We start from the raw sequence: 23,407 nt of genomic DNA on the forward strand, positions 1-23,407 counted from the left end.
AGAGCACACTCTGGGTGGCCGGACCTGGACACAGCAGTCCCTCAGGCAGACGCCATGCCAGGAGTGCAGCCCCACAGAGCGACCGTTGGCACGCGCGGGGCTCCCCACCCTCCTCCACGCCATCCCGAGGCTCCTGGGCACCTCTGCCCATTCCCCCCTTCCTTCTGGTTCCCAAGGCTGTTCCTGGGATCAGGCATCTCTGCCTCCACCGTAACCTCGGCGCACAAAGGATGCCAGCGTCCTCCTCCCCCACTTACAGGCGAGGCCTTAGTGCGGCAGGGTCTGCAGATCTACTTGCTACTTTCAGCTCGTGTCTGTCACGAGAGAGTTTACACATCTGCACTGGTATGAACGCGGCTAACCTCTGATCGCCCACGAGGAGCGTTTACAAGACCCGCATGGCTCCGCTGGACAACAGGGCTGCCCAAGTGACCAAAGCGTGTCCCACAACTGTGCAGGGGGAAAAACCCTTCCATGGTGCAAGACAGACCAAGGGAGGGGAACCCAAGAGCAGGGAGATGCCCGTGCTCGACGAGCCTTCCGATCCGGCGCTGCACTTGCTGAGCTGTGAGGCGCACACAGAGCATCCGCACATCTCTGGGAGTAGCTCCGTCCCTTCCGTCTGAAGGCCTGTGAGCAGGGGTCTTCCTCTGTACTCCAGCCACGACAGACGAACGCAGAGGCACGCCTGAGGGTCTGGCCGTCTTTTATAAAACCAGACATTAAACAGATCTGCAAAAGTAATACAAGGCTACTCTTCTAGTTTTTTTGCAGGGGGAAATAAGGGCTTTTTAAATAAAAAGTGTTAATCCGTAGTTGGTATACTGTTATTTTTAAATAAATACATATTTAAAACTTGTCTCACTTAAAATTTTCAATACAGTAAAAAGGAATCCTCAATAATTTTTAAGTGGGAAGGGATCTAAGACCAGAAAGAGTGTGAACTGCTCCTGAAAGAGTAATGTGGCTTCTGGGTAAAAAGCCATGGTTTCCACGACTAATTTCTGTCCTTACGCATTTGGCAGAGTCCATTGTGGCACAGTGATCGCTGCCTCTCTGTGAAGGGAACCATTCATGACCCAAATGGGTCAAGAAGTCACTATGGAGACATCTACGCGCTCGGGCTTGGGAACACGTGTCCCACAGCCCGCTCACCATAATGTGCCACCAACACTCTCGTGGGGGCTGCCGGCTGAACCTCCAGAGCTGAGGTAAACCGTCTCAAGTCAGCTTTCAGACTCAGGAAGGTCAAACTGCGAGAAGGAAATGTGCAAAAAAAAAAAAGCGAGGGAAGAAGGTTTGTGAGGACAACATAAGAGTCTGACTCTTCGGGAAACATTTTCAGAACAAAATAAAACTTAACCCTAACCGGTACTGCTCCTTCCAGATGCCCCTCAGCCGCCGCAACTCTGTTTCCTTGGAACAGCTTCCCCCTTCCTCACGGACTCAGTTGTCTCCAAGAGCACAGTGGCTTGTCACCTGCTCCGCTATCTGGGACTCGAGGGTGCAATCAGCTCAAGAAGGTTCCAAGCTTATTTCCGTGGCTCAGACTCTCCTAATGTCCCCTCACACGTGACAGGCGTTCATCTTGATTTAGATTGTTCGTAAAGGGCTTGACGCATTCAGTTCAATAAACAGATTGGTGGCTTAATTTAATAGAACTATTTGCTTTTCCTGTATTTTAAAGCTTACAGGGACCAAGACAAGAGTGTGTGTGACTCAGACCATTTTATAGGAACTTACAGATCGGAGGCTGAGACACCGAGAGGCTGAATGAGCATCCGCAGCAGAGCTCAGGCAGTTCTGCTCCTGGTACTCAATTTGTCTCATGCAAAATGCGATGAAAAGACAAAGTGCACCAACAGCCAGGGAGAAAACCTACAGTCACCCAAATCTTCCCAGCGACATTCCTTCCCTGGATTACTCTGTTCGGTTTCATTGAAAACTATTAAGATTCAATGGCCCCCAATGGGGACACCCCAATTGGGATGAAGGGCACATGGATGTCTGTGCCTTAGCGTGAAGCAGTGCCCAATGTGCCCTTGGAGGTCCTGCGGGCCGGGTCATGCTTGCCCTCAGCTTTATCTCCTGGCTGAGGGGCCACTGGGTGGGGGGAGGACACGCCAGCCCCACCCAGGCCTGGTCGCGGGCACCACGAGGGATCGTCAGGACTCATCAGGTGTCCCACAGGGTCTCCAACCTAAGCCTCCCCAGGCCTTTGAAAGGGGCTTCTGGGGAAATCACAAACAAGTGAAGATCAATCTGTTTCGAATGGCTGTTTCTTGTCTTTTTTAGTTCAGATGGCAGCCAAATAGAGAAGGTTAGAGTTAACTTTTTAGTTTTTATCTAACAATTTAATAAAGCCGCCATAATGAGAGAAATCACATTCCTGCAGTGGTTTTCAGAACCACACGGAGCTTGCAAACCAGGGCTGTGTCAGCAGGTGGGGAGAGCGTTGTGCCCACAGGCTGCCTGGATCATCAATGGCTGCGAGTGGGGATGGCCGCTGCGGGGACAGGGACACAGGCCCAAGGCCTCAGGCATCACCAGAGACTGAAGGGGATTTGGATGAGTAGCCTTTCTAATAATTTAGGACCTTCTTGTGCACTTGGCTCAAGAGGAGGGAAAAGAGGGTTGCCTGGGGGGCTCAGTCAGTTGAGCGTCCGACTCTTGGTTTCAGCTCAGGTCACGATCTCAGGGTCGTGAGGTCGAGCCCAATGAAGGGCTTCACACTCAGTGGGGAATCTGCTTGTTCCTCTCCCTGGCTCTTCTCTTGCACCCTCGTGCATGGGCTCTCTCTCTCTCGCTCGCTTGCTAAAATAAATAAAATCTTTAAAAAAAAAAGATGAGGTAGAAGAGAACAACTTACTGCTTGACCACATTTCAGGGTCAAGTCTGAAATGCCAGCCCCCAGTCCCCGAGCTCCTCCTGAAGGCTCTACAGAAGCCAGAAGCCAACAAGGAAAAGGCAGACGTCAGCCTGTACTCCAGTGACAGGGAGGCTGATGGTGTGGACGCAGCTCGTGCCCCAGGGACACCCACTCAGCACCACACAGGAGATGACAAACACCAGGGCTCCTGGCTCCCCGGGGGGGAAAAGGCCAGGCTCCCCTCTCCCCACATGGAACTGCAGCTTCCTGAGGACAGGGGTGAGGGTCGGCAGCGAGCCCTCTCCTCCACCAGCCTGCAAGCCCAGCTCCCGCACGGCCACGGACAAACGAACACAATCGACACGCGGTCAGCTGGGCTCCAACAGCACACGAGAGCTCACCACACACACAACACAGGCTTTTTTTTCTTTTGTGTTTTTTTTTTTTCTTTTTTGTGACAGTCAGGAAATGCGGTGCTACTGACTTATTTTTCTTCCTAAGTTGTGGCAGGTGCCCGAAAGAGCTTGAAATTTTAAACACAAAGTTCAAAGGATGGGTAAAAAAATGAACATGTCCAGCCCTTTGGGTGCTGAGCCTCATAAAATCCAAGAGCTCAGTACTTTATAAATACACACTTTACCCGAGATCTCACCGTGGTCACTGGCCATCATTGTTTCTTTTCAACTACATAATACACGAAGTCATTCTTGCTGCAAAAATTCACGGGTAAGGCAGATGTCCCTCTGGAAATCTAGTCCCTCTTCACGGAGATGCCTGGCAGGCGGCCAGTGGTGGGCCAGGGGGGCACATCGGACGCCACCATGGGCTCAGCCACACCAGATGCTCTGCAAGTTCAAGGAAGGGGTGCGCTCTCACCAAGGGTGACAGGGATGGGGAGGGCCTCTGCCCTCCGCCCTCCGCCCAGCATCTGTCCCTCCTGTGGACGCTGGTGGGGCAGCTCCTGAGAAGAGGATTCTGACCGGCCCCCGTCTCGTACGGACCTCTCTTCCCGAGCATAGGGCTGGCCAGCGCACCGGGAGCTGTGGGGACTGGGGAAACAACACGACTTGTTTCATTATCTCGTTTCATTTATTTATATGACATCTTGGGATGAAAGCTGTGTTAAGAAAGAGCTCTGAGCATAAGGACTCTAACGCACATTTGCACATATTTAAATAGCTTTGGGATAACAGTAGCAGACGGACACGGGAATTACCACTTTTTTTCCAAGAGTGTACATAGACTTACAGTTGCTAACTCCTGAACTCAGCAAACCCCTGATGTGAAGATGCTGGTGCAGAGCCCACCGGAAACCTGGCTGGACATCACTGGGTGCCTGAGGCTTTTCCAGCTGTAGAACTTTAACGACAGGTCCAAATGAAAAACAGGAGCAAAGAAGCGGGTCTTCATTTCTCGTTCCAATAGCAGAAAAACTCGTGGTACTGATCAGCATCACAACACAAAAGGAGAGCGGATAAGCCCAATCAGACCGTCTGTCCAGTGGCTGAGGTTCCTTTGTGTGCAGAACCAAGCAACTGACAAGGGCCCGAGTCCCAGTCCTGCATGAGTCACTGGGCTCCAAGTGCTGCTTGTTCTCAGATCCTGCACGTGTCCTTTACACATGGGTGGTCCCGAGATATTCCCTGGAACAAAATGGTAACCCCAAACCATTCCCACTCACCCATGCAGCACTCCCGAGCCAGTGAGCACCAAGAACCACTGTGAACTTTCACTCGGGCCTGCGCGTCCCAGGCCTGGGTGGACTGCTCAGAAAATAACTTGCTGTAACTCCCATTTTTAACTCAAGCATGAGGGACTCAAGGGCAGCCGCTCGAAGACGCGCAAACCCCGTGCCAGGCTCTGCCTCCTCGGGAGCTGCTGCAGCCCGGGCTGACGCAGGTGTTCCTGGCTTCTCCGTTCTCTCTGCGCAGGTCTACACGTTTACAGGCAGCAATCAGGGATGATCCCTGCGCTTGGGGTGGAACCGCAGCAACGCATCTAGGCAGGGGAAGGTGGTTTCCTGTATGCCCTCAGCCTTGCCTGGCTGCCTGGTTTCCAGAAGCCGACTGTGCTCCGGTGCCAACGTAAATGGCACAGTGGAGTGGAGTTCACACACAACACATCCAGTTCACCTCACTCACACACCTGTATTGAGCGCTGTGACTGGGTAAAATACTGTGTTATCTTATCCTATGTCTTGGTTGGAGAGAAGCAAGAGGTTTAGAGGTTTAGAGCTTTAGGCTCAGTGTCCATGCTTTAAAACCATTCTTCCTCTGACCGTGAGGGTCTGTCCTGTTCCAGCAGGTGGGCATCAGTTGGACCACCTGCAACAGAAGTGAGAGCATGAGCCTCCCTGCCAAGCGCATCCTGTAAGCCAGCCCACGGGGAGGAGGGCAGGCCTGGCCAGAGCGGCTGGGGTGTGCGTGCCCGCACACAGCTTCCTTGTGGGTCTGGGAGAGGAGACAGTGTTTCACGTATGTGTATCCTGCCTGATTCTACAATGAGTTGAGGACACAGCCTTACTGAATGGAGAATGGTGGCCATCGCTGTTGACTTCCTAGTTGTTAGAACCAAAGCTCACAGTTGCAGCCAGAAGCACTCATACCCATCCTGACGCCACTACCAAGTGCTTACTACGTGCTGACTCCCGTGGCCCTGAGGGCCAGCATCCTCCATATTCTGGGGGTCATTCTTGCCTCGACAACTCTGGAAGTTGCCCACTGCCCTCCTTCTGAACGCCCCTCCCCAGGATGCAGGGCACTGTGTTACCGGCCGCTCCAGACCCCTCGAGTGGCTCTTGCATAGATCCCCCTTTCTCACAGGTGGTAGGTGCTGGTGCCCAGGGTCTGTGCCTGGGTCCCTACAATGTGCTGACAGACACTGGCCCTGCCCGTTGCAGCTCCTGCTTGCACTCCTCTGATGACAAGCACCCACCGCTGCCGATGCCATGCGGCATGTGCTCACTGCGGCTTTGCCTGGTGCGAGACGCTGCGTGTGCACGCATGCACCCTCTCACTGACTCGGGGGGGGTGACATCACCTCTCAGGTGCTCTGTCCCAGGCCACAGGGCAGAAGCTGAGCCACAGCCAGCATGGCACCTCGACCATAATGTACCCAAAAGTTAAAGCTTCTCCACACTTGCTCTCCTCCCCTCCTATTTCCCACCCAAGTTAATGGCACTGAAATCTGAATTCGATCATTCCAGGGCCCTTGTGTACTGCTTCCACACCCCAGTTTCAAGTGGTCGCTCAGGGCTCCCCCAGAGTTTCTTAACCATGTCATTCCCTCGGTGTCTTCAGGAAGAGCAGGAAGACTCTTCCCCGGATCGGGAGAGCAAGGATCCCCAAGGATCCCATGGCTGAAAGTCCCACCCAGGGCACAGGCTTCCAATGGCCTTTTCAATACCTGACTCATTAACACAATCTGCCCTCAAGAATTACCAGCCATGTAGGGAAAAAAAAATCTAAAACAAAAACAAGGACCAAAACAAACACATAGAGAAACTTGGAAGAAGAGTCTATGAAGGAAAGGAAAAAACAAAATAAAGTTACTGGTATAATTAATTTCCTGGGATGCAAAAGAAATGTTGCGATCACAAAACAATGAAGAGTATGCTATAAAAAAGAGATATCCTGACCTCTCAGAATTTAGAAACAGCAAAATTAAAGACCGGAAAGAACGGGAGACAAAGCTGATGAAATCTCCCACAAAAAGATACTAGGAGAGAAAATGTAGGACAATTACAGGGCTGGAATATGGTGTCTAACTTCTGCAACAAGTAACAGCAGAGAGAATGGAAGGAAGTATATCACAGAAGAAATCACTGGAGGAAAATTCCAGATCTGAAAGATAGGAACCAGCTTCGTGTCGCCATCCTCCAGGTGGCCGGGTGCGGTGGAAATAGGAAGGCTGCTGGTGTGGGCTGCTTGGGTGGCGCTCCCCACCGCCCTCTGAGTGGGGGCTCTCACTGAGGTCAGGTGCACAGAGGCTGGGCCATGGGGACAGCCGCTCCTGAGGCCATTCCCAGGACCCGCCTCACTGACTTCCTCAGGGATGCAGCCAGCCTGTCTGCAGAGGCTGTCCAGCAAGGAGCTATTTATTTGCCAATGGACACTGGGGTTGTTCTCACCTGCTGAGTGCTGTGGATAATGATGTTATGAACACTGGTGTACAAATATCTGAATCCCTGCTTTTAATTCTTTGGGGTATATACCTAGGAGTGGAATAGCTGTGTCTTCCTGGTAGGTGTGAAGTGGTACCTCGTAGTTTCGACTTGCATTTCCCTGATGACTAATGATGTGTAGCATCTTTTCATGTGCTTCCTGGCCATATGCATACCTTCTTTATAGAAAAACCTATTCAAGCCATGTTATCTTTTTGTTGTCAAGTTGTGGGGGTTATTATTAATAACCCTGTCTTTTCACTTTCTTGATATTATCCTTTAATGTACCAAAATTCTTAATTTTGACGAAGTCTAATTTATCGATTTTTTCTTCTGTTTCCTATGCTTTTGGTGTCATATCCATGAGCACTTTGCCAAATCCAATGCCATAAAGATTTTCTCAATACTTTATTTAAAGAGTTTTATAGTTGCAGCCCTTGAGTCTAGGTCTTCAACCCATTTTCAGTCAATTTTGGTATATGGTGTTAAGTAAAGGTCCAATTTCATTCTTTTGCATGGGATATCCAGTCTCCCCCCCCCCACCACCTTAAATAGGAATAAATTTTACCAAGATGCTCTTATGAATGGGACTGCTTTCTTAATTTCCTTTTCTGACTGCTCATTGCTGGTATATAGAACACAGATGATTTTTGTCTGTTGACCTTAAATTCTGAAGCTCTGCTGAATTTATTAGCTCTAGTAGCTTTCCTGTGGAGTGTTTGAGATTTTCTACATATAGGATCATGACATGAATGGCTAGAGACAGCTTTACATTTTCCTTTTCAATTTGGATGCCTTTTACTTCTTATTCTTATCTAATCACTCTAGCTAGAATGCCAGTACAATGTTGAATAGTAGTGGTGAAACTGGGCATCTTTTCTTGATCTTAGGGGGAAAGCTTCTCATCTCTCACCATTAAGTATGATATTAGCTATGGGTTTTTCATAAATACCCTTTATCATGTTGAGGAATTTTACCTCTATCCCTAGTCTTCTAAGAGTTTTTATTATGAAAGAATGTTGGATTTTGTCAAATGTCTTTACTGCATCAATTGAGATGGTCATGTGACTGCCCCCTTCGTTCTAATAATGTTGAATCACACTTTCATTCCTGGAATAGATCCCCCTTGGATTCTATGAATAATTCATTTAATATTATATCAGATTCAATTTTTAAATATTTTGTTGAAGATTTTTGCATCTACACTCACAAGACACTGGTTTATAATTTTCTTGTGATATTCTTATCTGGCTTTGGTATCAGGGAAATTCTGGCCTCACTGAATGAATTAAGAAGTATTTGGTTTAATTATTATTATTATTATTATTATTATTTTTAATTTGAGGAGGACTGGTGTCAATTCTTCTTTAAATATTTGGTAGAATCCACAGAGAGGCAATCTGGTCCAAGACTTTTCTTGCTGGAGGTTTCTGATTACTGATTCAGTCTCATTACCCGCTATAAGTCTATTGAGACTTTCTATCTTTTCTTGAGTCAGTTTAGGTTATTAATACGTTTCAGGAATTTGCCCATTTCTTCTATTTTTTTTTTTTTTTTTTTTTAAAGATTTTTTATTTATTTATTTGAGAGAGAATGAGAGACAGAGAGCACGAGAGGGAAGAGGGTCAGAGGGAGAAGCAGACCCCCTGCTGAGCAGGGAGCCTGATGTGGGACTCGATCCCGGGACTCCAGGATCACGACCTGAGCTGAAGGCAGTCGCTTAACCAACTGAGCCACCCAGGCGCCCTCTTCTAGACTGACATACAATTTTTCATAGTATGCTCTTACAATCCTTTTTATCTCTGTCAAGTCAGTTACAATGTCCTCACTTACATTTTTGAATTTCTCTATCTTCTCTTTTTGTCTAGCCAAAGGTTTCTCAATTTTCCTACCTTTTCAAAGAACCAACTCCAGATTTCATTGATTTTCCCTATTGTTTTTCTATCCCTGTCTTGTTCTTGATCTTAGCAGAAAAGCTGTTTTTCACCACTGAGTATGATATTTTAGCAGTGGATTTGTCACATATGGCCTTTATTATGTTAGTGTTTCCTAAACACTCACTTTGTTGAGTTTTTATCATGAACAGATGTTGAATGTTGTCAAATGCTTTTTTCTGCATCTAGTGAGATGATCCTATGATTTTTGTTTTTTGTTTGTTAATGTGGTACATTGTATTTACTGATTTGTGGATACTGAACCATCCTTGCATTCCCGAAATAAATCCCACTTGATTGTGGTTAATGATCCTTTTAATGTATTGTTGAATTCAGTTTGCTAATATCTTGTTGAGAATTTTTGCAGCTATGTTCATCAGGAATACTGGCCTGTAGTTTTTTTTGTAACATCTTTGTCTGGTTTTGTTATAAGGGTAATGTTGGATGCATAAAATGTGCTGAAAGCTCTCTTTCCTGTTCTATTTTTTGGAATAGTTTGAGAAGAACAGGTATTAATTCTTCTTTAAATGATTGGTAGAATTCATCTGTGAATTCACCTGGTCCTGCACTTTTGTTTAATGGGAGTTTTTCGGATTACCAATTCAATTTTGTTACTAGTAATTGGTCTGTTCAGATTTTCTTTCTTACTGATTCAATGTGGAAGATTTATGTTTCTAGGAATGTAACCATTTCTTCTAAGTTGTCCGATTTGTTGGCATACAATTTTTTATAGTATTCCCTTATAATCCTTTGTATTTTCATGGTGTCAGTCATTACTTCTATTTCATTTCTGGGTTTATTTGGGTCCTCTCTTTTTCTTGATAAATCTGGCCAAAGGTTATCTCTTCAAAGAACCAGCTCTCAGTTCCATTGATCTTTTCTGTTTTGTTGTTGGTTTTTTTGGTCTCTATTTCATTCATTTCCACCCTGATCTTTATTACTTCTTACCTTCTACTAAGCTTGGGCTTTGTTCTTCCTTTTCTAGTTCCTTTAGGTGTTAGGTTACATTGATTTTCCATGTTTCTTGAGGTGGGCCTGTATTGCTATAAATTCCCCTCTTAGAATTGCTTTTGCCACATCCCAAAGACATTGGACCATTATGTTTTCATTTTCATTTGTCTCCATGTATTTTTTTATTTCCTTTTTAATTTTTTTGTTGACCCACTGGTTGTTCAGTAGCCTGTTGTTTAACCTCCACATGTTTGTGTTCTTTTCCAGTTTTTTTTTCTTGTAATTGATATCTAGTTTCATACCATTGTGGTTGGAAAGGATGCTTGACATGATTTTTATTTATTTATTTATTTATTTATTTATTTATTTATTTTTAAAGATTTTATCTATTTATTCATGAGAGACACAGAGAGAGAGAGGCAGAGGCAGGGGGAGAAGCAGGCTCCCCACGGAGCAGGGAGCCTGATGTGGGACTCAATCCCAGGACCTTGGGATCATGACCTGAGCCGAAGGCAGACGCCCAACCGACTGAGCCACCCAGGCGTCCCTTGACATGATTTTTAATCTTTTAAAATTTATTGAGACTTGTCTTATAGCCTAACATGTGATCTATCCTGGAGAATGCTCCATGTGCACTGAAAAGAATGTGTATTTTGCTGTTTTTAGATGAAATGTTCTGTATTTATCTGTCCATCTGGTCTAATGTATCATTCAAAGAAATGTTTCCTTACTGATTTTCTGCCTGGATGATCTATCCATGATGTAAGTGGGGTATTAAAGCCCCCTACATTATTGAATTACTGTCAATTTCTCTCTTCATGTGTGAGTATTTGCTTTATGTATTTAGGTGCTCCAATGTTGGCTGTATACACGTTTTCAACTGTTACATCCTCTTGTTGGATTGATCCTTTTATCATTATGTAATGTCCTTCGTTTCTTGTTATAGTCCTCGTTTTAAAGTCAATTTTTTCCAAGTATTGCTACCCCAACGTTTTTTTTTTTTTTTCCCCACTTCCATTCTCATGGAATATCTTTATCCATCCCTTCATTTTCAGTCTGCATGTGTCTTTAGATCAGAAGTGAGCCTCTTGTAGGTAGCATATAGATGGGTCTCATTTTTATCCATTTTATTCATTCCATCACTTTGTGTCTTTTAATAGGAGTATTTAGACCATTTACATTTATATAATTATGTGTACATGTGTATGTACTCATTGCCATTTTGTTAATTGTTTTCACGTTGTTTTTGTAGGCGTTCTCTGGTCCTTCTTCTCTTGCTCTCTTTCCTTGTGATTGATGACTTTACTGTTTTAGTGTTATTCTTGTTTTTATCCTTATTTTTTGTGTATCTATTATAAATTTTTGGTTTGCAGTTACCACAGGGTTCACATATAGCATCCTCAGTATACAGCAGTCTATATTACATTGATAGTTACTTAAATTCAAGCACATTCTAAAAGAACTTCATTTTTATTCCTCCTCCATGGTTTATGTATATGTTGTCATATTTCACATATTTTTGTGAGTCCCCTTTCCTTTCATAATTTTCTCACTTCTAATTATGGCCGTTTCTTTTCCACTTAAAGAAGTCCCTTTAATATTTCTTGTAAGGCCAGTTTAGTGGTGATGGACTCCTTTAACTTTGGTTTGTCTGGGAAACTCTATCTCTTCTTCTATTCTAAATGATAGCCTGTTGGATACAGGATTTTTGGCTGCCATTTTTTTTCCTCTCAGCACTTTGAACAGATCATGCCACTCCCTTCTGACCTGCAAAGTTTCTGCTGAAAAATCAGCTGACAGTCTTATCGGGTTTCCCTAGTATGCAACTAGTTGCTTCTCTTGCTGCTTTTATTTTATTTTATTTTTTATTTTTTTATTTTTTTTCTCTTTTTTTTCTTGCTGCTTTTAAAACTCTCTCTACCTTATCTTTAATATTTGACATTTTACTTATTATGCGTTGTAGTGTGGGCCTCCTGTTAGGAACTCTATGATTCCTGAACCTAGATGTCTGTTTCCTTCCCCAGGGAAGTTTTAAATTATTTCTTTAAATAATTTTTCTGCCCCTTTCTCACTCTCTTTTCCTTCTGGGACCCCTATAATATAAATGTTTATTTGCTTGATGTTGTCCAAGAGATCCCTTCACCTATCCTCATTTTTAAAAATCCCTTTTTCTTTCTGTTCAAAACTTCTATCACCTTGTCTTCCAGATTGCTGATCTGTTCTCCTCCATCTTCCAATCTACAGCTGATTCCCTCTATTATGTTTTTCATTTCAGTTATAGTATTCTTCAACTCTGATATGTTTTTACATTTTCTATCTCTTTGCTGAAGTTCTCACAGAGTTCATCCACTCTTCTCTGCAGTCCAATGAGCATTTTTTTTTTAAAGATTTTTATTTATTTGACAGAGAGAGAGAGAGACAGAGAGACAGAGAGAGAGGGAACACAAGCAGGGGGTGTGGGAGAAGGAGAAGCAGGCTTCCAGCTGAGCAGAGAGCCCGATGTGGGGCTCGATCCCAGGACCCTGGGATCATGACCTGAGCTGAAGGCAGACGCTTAACGACTGAGCCACCCGGGTGCCCCTCCAGTGAGCATCTTTATGACCATTACTTTGAACTCTATCAGGCATATTGCTTATCTCCTTTCATGTGCAACTTACTTGTGTCTGTGGATCTAAAGTGAATCTCTCATAGAGAGCACATGTCAGATTTTTAAAAAATCTGTTCTGCCAATCTCTGTCTTTTGACTGGAGAGTTTAATAAATTTAAATTTAAAGTAATTACTGATAAGTAGGGACTTCTGCTACTTTGCTATGTTTTCTATGTGCTCTAGAGCTTTTTGTCCTTCATTTCATCCATTACTGCCTTCTTTTGTGTGTAACTGTGTTTTGTTTTTTTTTTTTTTGGATTTTGTTTGTTTTGTAGAGACACATTTTAACGCTCTTCTCATTTCCTTCTCTGTGTATATATATTCTATAGCTATTATCTATAGCTATTATCTTTGTGTTTACTGTGGGGATTACATCTAACACCTTAAAGTTCTAACAGTCTAAGTTGAGTTTAACCAATAACTTAATTGCAATAGCATACAAAAACTCTGCTCTGAGGTTCCTCAAAAGTTTAAAAATATAGGTACCCTATGACCCAACAATTGCACTACTAGGTATTTATCTAAAGAATACAAACACAGTGATTGGAAGGGGCACATGCACCCCAATGTTTATAGCAGCAATGTCCACAAGAGCCAAAATATGGAGCCAAGCTGTCCATCGACAGATGAATGGATGAAGAAAATGTTTATAAATATACAATGGAATATAACTCAGCCATCAAAAAGAATAAAATCTTGCCATTTGCAAGGACACGGATGGAACTAGAGGGTATGATGTGAAGTGAAATAAGTTAATCACAGAAAGACAAATACCATATGATTTTACTTATATGTGGAATTTAAGACACAAAACAGATGAACATAGGGGAAGGGAGGAAAAAAATAAAACGAAATCAGAGAAGGAGGCAAACGATAAGAAACATAGGAACCATAGGAAACAAACTGAGGGTTGCTGGAGGGGAGAGAGGTGGGGGGATGGGGTAACTCGATGATGGGCATTAAGAAGGACACTTGTTGTAAGGAGCACTGGGTGTTGTGTGCAACTGATGAATCACTGAATTCTACCTCTGAAACTAGTAATACACTATATGTTAATTAAATTGAATTTAAATAAAAAATTTAAAAAACAAAACTCTGCTCTGATACAGCTCCACACTGTCCTGTGACTTAAGTCACAATTTGCATTTTTATAAGCTGTACGCCCAGTAACATATATTAATAATTGAATTTTTATGTTTTTCTTTTACATCATGTAGAAAATGAAAGGTGTAGTAATAAACCAAAATTACAATACTGGCTTTGTAATTGCCCATGCATTCATCTTGTTCTGTCTTCACAAGGCTTTGGAGTTTGGTCCAGTGTCTTTTCATTTCATCCTGAAGGTCTCCATTCAGCACTTCCTGCATGGCAGGTCTTGTGGTAATGACCTCCTTCACCTTAGCTTACATTTATCAGGGAATGTCCTTATTTCCCCATTTTTTTTCATCCATATGTTTTTATTTTTATTCAACTATAAGCAAACAGCAAAATTAACACAACATTCCACAACTCCAGATTGGCTTTTCTTACACAGATGAAGAATGACCAGTTTAGCAGGCACAGACATGGGATTTCTGACAACCTCTCACCCAGCCCTGCAGCTCATCTAGATGGCCATGCCTTAACCACAAAGTGACTCCCTATTGCTTTTTCCAGTACTGCTCTTTAAAGGAGGCAGAGCATGTGTCACACTGGGGGGTAGTGGACATGCCAGCCTCTCTCTATGGTGAGGCTCAAAGGCCTGGACCACTTGCTGAGGTCCACCAGCATCGTGGGGCCGAGTGGGGCAGACAGCAGGGAAGTCACAGGAGCAATGTACAGGCCTGTAGCACTGACTCTGAGTGATCCGTAAACTGTCTCCCTCATTTTTGAAGAACAGTTTGGCCAGATATTGAATTTTTGGTGGACAGTTTTTTCCTTTCAGCACTTTGAGTATATCAACCCACTGCCTTCTGGCCTCTGAGATTTTGGATGAGAAACTGGTGAAAAGCTTATTGAGGATCTCTTGTATCTGATGAGTTACTTCTCTCTTGCTGCTTCCAAGATTCTCTCTTTGTCTCTGGCCCTTACCAGTTTGATTATGATGCCTTTTGGTGTGGTTTGAGTTTATTCGAATTAGTTTGCTGAGTTTCCTGGATTTGTAGGTTCATGCCTTTCATCAAATTTGGCAAGTTTTCAGCCATTATTCCTTCAAATATTCTTTTTTTACCTCTTTCTTCTCATTCTGGGACTCCCACAGTGCATATGCTAGTTTGCTTGCTGGTACCACACAAGTCCCTAAAACTCTGTTCACTTTTCTTCATTCATCGTTCTTTTTCTCAGGCTTAATAACTTCAATTGCCCCATCTTCAAGTTCACAGATTCCTTCTCTGCCTGCTCAAACCTGCTTTTGAACCCCTCTAGAGAAGATTTCATTTCAGTCATTATACTTTTCAGCTTCAGATACCTTCTCGGTTCTTTCTGTAATCTTTATTTCTTTATATCTCTTGATATTCTCAGTTTGTTCCTTGTTTTCCTTTGTCTGTGTCTTCTTTTAGCTCTTTGAGGATCTTTAAGTCTTGTCTATTAAATATGACATCTAGGCTTCTTCAGGGACAGTTTTTGTCCACTTATTTTGTCCTTCTGAGTGGGCCATGCTTACATATTTCTTTGTATGCCTTGTGATTTTTTGTTGTTGTTGTTGCAAACTGGACATCATAAAAATTGAATCATACTGTTCTACCTCTGGAAATCAGATTCTCCCCATCTCCTAGTGTTTGCTGTTTGTTGTTGTGTGTCTGCTGGAGATCAGCCTGAGGGGAAAGCCTAAGGTCTTCTCACACCTTTCCTGAGCCTCCATTTTTCCCCGGCCATGCATTGGCTTTTTAAATTCCCCTGCATGTGCAGTTGTGTTTGAATGTCCTGAATCTTAAGTGTCTGGCTCCCACAAAAGTAGGAAGTTGGGGGGGGTACCCACTCACATGCGTTGCCCCATTCAATGCTATGAAAGCCACTTCAGCCAGTGGAGGTTGAAACAATGGTGGCCAGCCTCTATGCTTGAATCTCAGCAATCAAAAACAGCAACCACTACACAAGAGCCTGATATTTGGACAAGGTCCTCATTGTTCGCCCTGGCTCCAGCAAGGTACCCCAGGAATGTGTGCATGGCTGTCTGCCATGGGGCTGGAGGATGGGCAGCCAAAAATGATGGGAATTAACCACAGCTTACCAGTCAAGCTATCTTCTGGAAGCTGCAAGTCTTCAGGCTCCATACTGTTCCAAAATAGCTCCCTTAAACAGTTTCTGGCAGTAGAATTGTTGTCTAGATGGAGAGACAGATTCCTGGTGCTTCCTATACCCTGTCTTCCCTGACATAACTGCCCTCCCATTATTTTTTTGAATATAGTACTGTTATTATGCTTTCTGAAAGTGATTTTGATTTCCTCAATATTTAGAATAATGGATTAATTTCCAAGTGGAAAGATTTTTGCTTTTTATTTTTCTGTTGTTGATTTCTAGTTATTTTCTTGTGTACAGAAAATACAGCATGTATGATTTCTACTTTTCACTAAATTGGTTGAGATTTACTTTGGAGCCTAACACATGGTTAGATTTTTGAACTGTCCATTTGTGTAAGATAACATAAACAAAAGGGCATATACCGTTCTGTATATTTCTATCAGAATAAGTTTGTTAAAGGATTGTTCAAATGTATGTCACTACTTCTGGTCCATTTGATCGGTTCATTTCTGACAGATACGTGTTAATTAATACTCCCTATCACTGGGTCTATTTCTCCTTGCGTTTTGCTTATTATTTTGATTTATGACACCAGGTCCATAAAGGATATGATAGACGTTCACGTATCTAACATCTATTCATCCATCCATCCATCCACCTACTTAATCCATCCAACCATCAATCACCACCTTCTTCCAGCACATATCCCTACATTTTACACACACATAAACTTATACTTTTCTAAAAACATCAAGATTTATTACAATTCTATCCCCTCTCTAAAGCAAGATAAGAAATTTAGTTTGTCTTTACTTTTCTTTTTATCTTATTCCCCAGAAACACTCATCACTTTCCTTGTGATGATCTGGGATTTTAGTCAATTGTTTCCGCATTTTTGTTTTCTTACAGTTAATAACTGTTTAGCAATAATGATACTTTATTAATTTCTTTGTTCAACACTGCTTCTTACAGCTCATGTATTCATGTTAGGTGAAGTGCTCATTTTGCTAGACCATACCCATTTTCTTTTGTAAAGGATCTGTGAGTCAACATTTTCTGATTCCTGAAAATGTGTTCATTTTTCCTCTTATGCTAGAATGCTAATTTGGCTGACTATGGGTTTCTGGACTCAAAATTATTTTTCTATAAAGGAAAGCAAAGAAATGACGTGATTTCTGGAGACGGTTCTGTGAGGTGGGAGAACGTACCTGATGCTCAACAGTAAGGGGGGCTGTGCTCTGCAGCAGTGACACTGAGCAGATGATGGAGAGAGAGCTGAGTACAGCTGCGCCTGGCCCAGGCTAAAAGCATGGTCAGTCTGTCCATATAAGTAGGTGAAAAAATAGATATTACCTCTGCTATTATGGATTTGTCCAATTCTCTTGGTATTTGGTTAGGAATCTAGATGGTGCATAGATACTTGGGGGAGAACAAATGTGGCTAAAGGAATGTACAGAAAGCAAAGCTGTCAGCTGTGACTATGGACAAGGAGGAAGTGCTGGAAGGCTAGGGATGGAGGGGGTGTGCAGCATCTGGACAGCAGCAAAGAATGGAGGACGACCGCTGGGCAGGACCAAGAGTTCACTGAGGTCAGGGAGCATGAATTTAAGCTGGGACTAGTAAGCATGACTGTGGGTCTTTCTCTAGCCACATCCCAAATGCAGAGGATTGGATTTAACCTGGGTTTGTGGTTTTACCACATAAACACAGTAAAATGAGAAAGGCAAAGCAGTCAAGAGTATAAACAAGGAAGTCATTTTGATTACTGACCATAGAAGATAAACAGTTATGGGAGGACAAGTAAGAAGGGGTGTGTAAGAAGTGTGAGGCCCAATGAAGGGCAGTTGGACCAATGGACTGGGCGGTTCTGATCTGACCAAAGAATCACCTGGATCTGTACACAGCGAGCTGTGTGGTTGGAGTGTGTTTGAAACTGAAGTTATGGAGTGGTTGAGCTACTGGGAACGATAAGGTGAAGGTGGAAGACCACATTGCTGAAACGGCAGGTCAAGGAATTGTTATCAGGGAAGGACTACCTACAGGCTATTGAAATCACCAAAAATTATTATAAGACACACGGTGGGAAGAGTGCCAGGGAGCCAGGAGCCAAAATCTTGAAGAATCTGAAGGACAATGGCAGCGTAGGTGGTAGGGTTGGATGACAGGAGATTTAAAGTCTGTAGTTTTAGTACCTTCCAAAAAATGGCCACAGCAATACATTTAGTCTCCTATGCTCTTGTGGAGGCCCCCCCTTCCCCTGTCAAGAGGAAAGTATACTTCATGTTCACCTGAATTTGGGCAGGCCCTTTTGGCTGCCTTGATGAACAGAATAGGGCAGCAGAGCTGATGAATGACTTCTGAGGCTAGGTTACAAACAGTGACATGGCCTCGGCCTGGGTGTTTAGCTCTTGGGTATCCAGCTACCATGCTGGGAAGAAGCCCAAACTAGTCTCCGTGGACTAATGGAGAGGCTCATGTGGAGAGAAACTGAGGCCCCTGGCCAAGAGGTAGCATAAGCCAGAAATGTGAATGAATAGGACTTCGTATGACTTCAGGTCTCCCAGGTGGGGCCCAGACACAATGGAGCAGAGACAAGCTGTGTCTGCTCTGACTGAGAGTCTGTGAGCATACTAGATGTTTGTTTTACAACACCAAGGCTTGGGATAGTTCATTAGGTAGTTCTACTTACTACTAGAACAGTCTGGAAGCAGGAATGAGGAACACAAAGGTACAGGAGCAACAGCTAAATTATGGGACTGCCAGGTTTGCCAGAGCAAGGTAAAGGGACAGCCAGAGAAGAGGCTACTGAAGGCAGAGGGGGCTTCACTGTCCATATATATGGAGCTTCAGAAGTCACAGTGAGAGAGGCGATGGAGGCATGGACTATGGTGGCAGCAGTGGACATATTAAGAAGAGTGTGAATTCCAGATATGATTTGGTCTTTTGTGGTTCCACATATCGCTGTTCCCAACAGACTGTTTGTCAGGACTTGGGGAAATGGAAACATCAAGGATGATGCCTAGGTTTCTATGTAAATAATGAATTCCAAAATGAGGAAGCCAGGAAGAGGAAATATCTGCCATATAGATGAACATCAAAGATTTAATACCCATAATATGAAAAAAGGCCAAATCAATATAAAAAATCACCCAAGAAAAATTTAGCCAAGCATATAAATAAGTAGTTCACAAAGAGAATTACAAATGGCCAATAAGTATATGAAATAAATAAGCTCCACTAATACTCAGAGAAATGCAAACTAACTTAAACTGTTGTTCTTTTTTGACCACAGATGGTAAAAATTAAAAGGACCGAAAATCTGCATACAATGAGAAGTGGAGTGGTCAGCACTCTGGTGCGCAGTGGGAACTGACTGGTGAGAGGAGCAGGGGAGATGGTGACCCCATGTTAGAAGGTAACATGACAACCCCCAGCAACTCCACAGCTCTCAGTCTGCACAAGCAGGCAGTTCCAATCCTATACACCGTATATGGAGTCAATAGGACTTCTGGCCAAGAGAATGCTGAATAAAGAAAAATTTTCTGTCTTTGGGTCCCTCTCAAATAATTTTTTTTCCAATTCAAATAATTGTCTTTCTTAACAAGACAGAAATGCAGGAAATGACCAGTCTCTTGTAATTTCATCCCCACCCCAAAGACAACCACTGTTAAGTCAGTCTGATGCTTATGCATCTGTTTTATACACGTCTCAATTCCAGACTCCTCTCTTTTTCTTTCTTTAAAGATTTTATTTATTTTGAGAGAGCAAGAGAGAGAGAGCGCACAAACGGGGGGGGGGATGGGCAGATGGAGAGGGAGAAGTGGACTCCCCGCCGAGCACGGAACCCGATGTGGGGCTCAATCCCAGGACCCTGGGATCATGACCTGAGTTGAAGGCAGACACTTAACTGACTGAGCCACCCAGGCACCCTCTTTATCTTTGCTTTTGTTTTTTTTTTTCACCAGTTTTATTGAGGTATGACTGACAAATAAAGACCTGAATATATTTAAGGTGTAGAGCACGGTGTTTTGATATAACTATACCTTGTGTAATGATTACCACTATTAATCTAACATTTCTATCACTTAACATAATTACCGTGTGTGTGTGTGTGTAGTGAGAACACTCAAGACCCACTCTCTCACCAAATTCCAAGTATACATTATTTTTAGCATAGTTATCATGCTGTACATTAGATATCTAGAATTTATTCACCTTATAACTGTACATTTGTACACTTTGACCAACACTTCCCCATTTCCTCAACCTTGGAGCCCCTGGCAGCTACTGTCCTACTGTTTCTCTAAAGTTCGACTTTTTCAGATTCCACATATAAGTGATATCATTAAATATTTGTCTTTCTGTGTCTGGCTTGATTCACTTAGCATAGCGTCCTCTAAGATCATCCACACTGTCACAAGTGGCAGGATTTCCTTCTTTTTTATGGCTGGATATTATTTGTGTATATGTACCACAATTTCTTTATCTGTTCATTTGTTGACGACACTTAGGTTGTTTCCACACTGGCTACTGTGAATAATGCTGCAATGAACATTAGAGTGTGGGTATTTCTTCGAGATACTGATTTCCTTTTCATTAGGTATACATATCCAGAGTAGGACTGCTGGACCATATGGTAGTTCCATTTTTAATTCTTGAGAAACTGCCATAGTGTTTTCCACAGTGGCTGCACCAATTTATATTCCATCAATGGTGCACAAGAGGTCCTTTTTCTCCACATCCTCATCAATGCTTCTTGTCTCTTGTCTTTTTGATGATGGTCATTCTAACAGGTATGGATCACTGTGGTTTTGATTTGCATTTCCCTGATTAGTGATATTGAGCACCCTTTCATGTACCTGTTTGCCATCTGTAAGCCTTCTTTGGAGAAATGTCTATTCAAGTTCCTTTGCTCCTTTTTCAATTGGGTTATTTGGTTTTTTGTTTCTTTTTCTTTTTTTTTTACTATTGAGTTATAATAGTTCCTTTTATATTTTAGATATTAACCTCTTATCAGATAGATATATGGTTTGAAAATATTTTCTCCCATTCTATAGGTTGCCTTTTCATTTTGTTCACTGTTTCCTTTGCTATCAGAAGCTTCTTACTTTGATGTAGTCCCACTTGTATATTTTTGCTTTTGTTGCCTGTGCTTTTGGTGTCACATCCAAAACATCACTTACAAGACTGATGTCAAGGAGGTTATTCCCTATATTTTCTTATGGGAGTTTTACAGTTTTAGGTCTTATGTTGAAGTCTTTAATCCATTTTTGTGTAAGTTTAGGGTCCAATTTCATTCTTATGCGTGTGGATATTCAGTTTTCCCAACATCATTTATTGAAGAGACTGTTCCTTTCTCCATTGTGTATTCTTGGAGCCCCTGTTGAAAATTAATTGACCATACATATGAGGTTTTATTTCTGGGCTCTCTATTCTGTTCCATTGATCTATGAGTCTATTTTTGTGCAAGTACCACATTATTTTGATTACTTTAGCCTTGTAATACAGTTTGAAGTCAAGAAATGTGACAACTTTAGCTTTGTTGTTCTTTCTCAAGATTGCTTTGGGTTTTGGGGGTATTTTGTGGTTCTATACAAATTTTAGGATTGTTTGTCCCATTTCTGTGAAAAACGCCATTAAAATTTTGATAGGGATTGTACTGAGCCTGTGGATTGCTTTGGGTAGTATGGATATTTTAACAAGATTCTTCCAATCTATGAACATTTTACAATATATCTTTCCATTTATTTATGTCTTCAATTTCTTTCATCAGTGTTTCATAGTTTTCATTATACAGATCTTTCACCTCCTTGGTTAAATTTATTTCCAAATATTTCATTCTTTTTAATGCTACTATAATTAGAATTATTAATTACTTTTTTGGATAGTCTGTTGTTAGTGTATAGAAATGCAACTGATTTTTTTTTTTAATTTGAGCTTGTATCCTGCAACTTTACTGAATACATTTAATAGTCCTAAAAGTTTTTTGATGGAGTCTTTAGGATTTTCTACATATGAGATCATGTCATCAAACAGATCTTACTTCCTCCTTTTCAATTTGGATGCCTTTTATTTCTTTTTCTTGCCCAATTGCTATGGCTAGAATTTCCAGTACTATGCTGCACAGAAGGAGTGAGAGTGGGCATCTTGCTCTTGCTCCTGATCTTAGAGAAAGAGCTGTCAATATTTCACCATTGTATATGATGCTAGCTATGGGTTGGTCATACGTGGCATTTCTTGAGATATACTCCTTTTATACTTACTTTGTTGGCAGCTTTTATAATGAAAGGATGATAAAGTTTGTAAACATATAAAGAAAATATTAACACAACTGAAGGGATAGCAATATAATAATAGCAGGAGAATCTAATACCCCACTTTCAACAATGGGTGTATCATCTAAACAACAAAGCAATAAAGACACACTGGACTTGAACTGCACTTTAAACCAGATGGACCTGACAGACATCTATAATAACAGAGGAATACACACTCTTCTCAAGCACACAAGAATATTCCTCAGGATAGATCGTACATTAGGTTATAAAACAAGTCTTAAAAATTTAACAAGATTGAGGGGTGCCTGGGTGGCTCAGTTGGTTAAGGATCCAGCTCTTGATTTCGACTCAGGTCATGATCTGAGGGTTGTGAGATTGAGCCCCTCACTGGGCTCCATGCTGGGTGTGGAGCCTGCTTAAGATTCTCTCCCCCTCTCTCTGTCCCTCACCCCCCTAACTTAACAAGATTGAAATTATATCAAGTATAGTTTCTGATCCCAATGGTGTGAAACTTGAAACCCATAAGAAGAAGAAAAGTGGAAAATTCACAAATCTGTAGAAATTAAACAACACATTTGTGAACAACCAATAGGTCAAGGAAGAAATCAAAAGGTATCTTGATACAAACAAAAATAGAATACAACGTACAAAACCTAATGGGATGCAAAAATAATAGGATGCAACCAAAGCAGTTCTAAGAGGAATGTTTATAGCAATAAATGCCTACATTAGAAGAAAGAAACATCTCAAATAAACAACCTAACTTTACAGCTCAAGGAACTAGAAAAAGAATATACTAAGCCCAAAGACAGCAGAAAGGAAATAACAAAATTAAAAAAATAATAAATGAGACAAGAAAGACAATAAAGAAAGATAAATGAAACTACATTGGTTTTTTGAAAAGATACACAAAATTGACAAACCTTTAGCTAGACTACCCAAGAGAAAAAAGACAGATGGCTCAAATCAAATTACAAAGAAAGAAAGAAATTAAAACTGATACTAGAGAACTGACCGCTATACACACTTACACGCCAACAACTGGACAACCTAGAAGAAATAGATAAATTCCTGGAGACATACAACCTACCAAGACTGAATCACAATGAGACACATAATCTGAACAGACCAATCAATGAGAAAGGAGACTGAGTCAGTAATTAAAAACCTCCCAACAAATGAAAGTCCAGGACCAGATGGCTTCGCTGGTGAATTCTACCAAACATTTTAAGAAGAATTAATGCCAATCCTTCTCAAACTCTTCCCAAAAAACTGAAGGAGAAGGAACACTTCCAAACTCATTTTAGGAGGCCAGCAATCCCTCATCATATCAAAACCAGACAAGGA

The 23,407-nt window shown here is 42.2% G+C and overlaps 1 protein-coding gene across 6 annotated transcripts in view; it reads right to left on the reverse strand.

Moving 5' to 3' along the window:
- Positions 1-2,689: 2,689 nt before the first annotated feature.
- FAM120B (family with sequence similarity 120B) overlaps positions 2,690-23,407 on the reverse strand; it is a 100,196-nt gene continuing 79,478 nt past the window's right edge. For 3 of the 6 annotated variants that reach the window (XM_032407438.1, XM_032407440.1, XM_032407437.1), the window contains one exon: positions 3,102-5,193. In XM_032407438.1, coding sequence (XP_032263329.1) covers positions 5,181-5,193 — 13 coding nt within the window. In that variant the 3' untranslated portion in view covers positions 3,102-5,180. Of the gene's footprint in view, positions 5,194-23,407 lie in introns of all 6 variants that reach the window. The other 3 variants (XM_032407441.1, XM_032407442.1, XM_032407439.1) reach the window with 2 other exon arrangements.

Source organism: Phoca vitulina, unplaced genomic scaffold, assembly GCF_004348235.1.
Source record: "Phoca vitulina isolate PV1807 unplaced genomic scaffold, GSC_HSeal_1.0 scaffold9, whole genome shotgun sequence".
Lineage (NCBI taxonomy): Eukaryota > Metazoa > Chordata > Mammalia > Carnivora > Phocidae > Phoca > Phoca vitulina.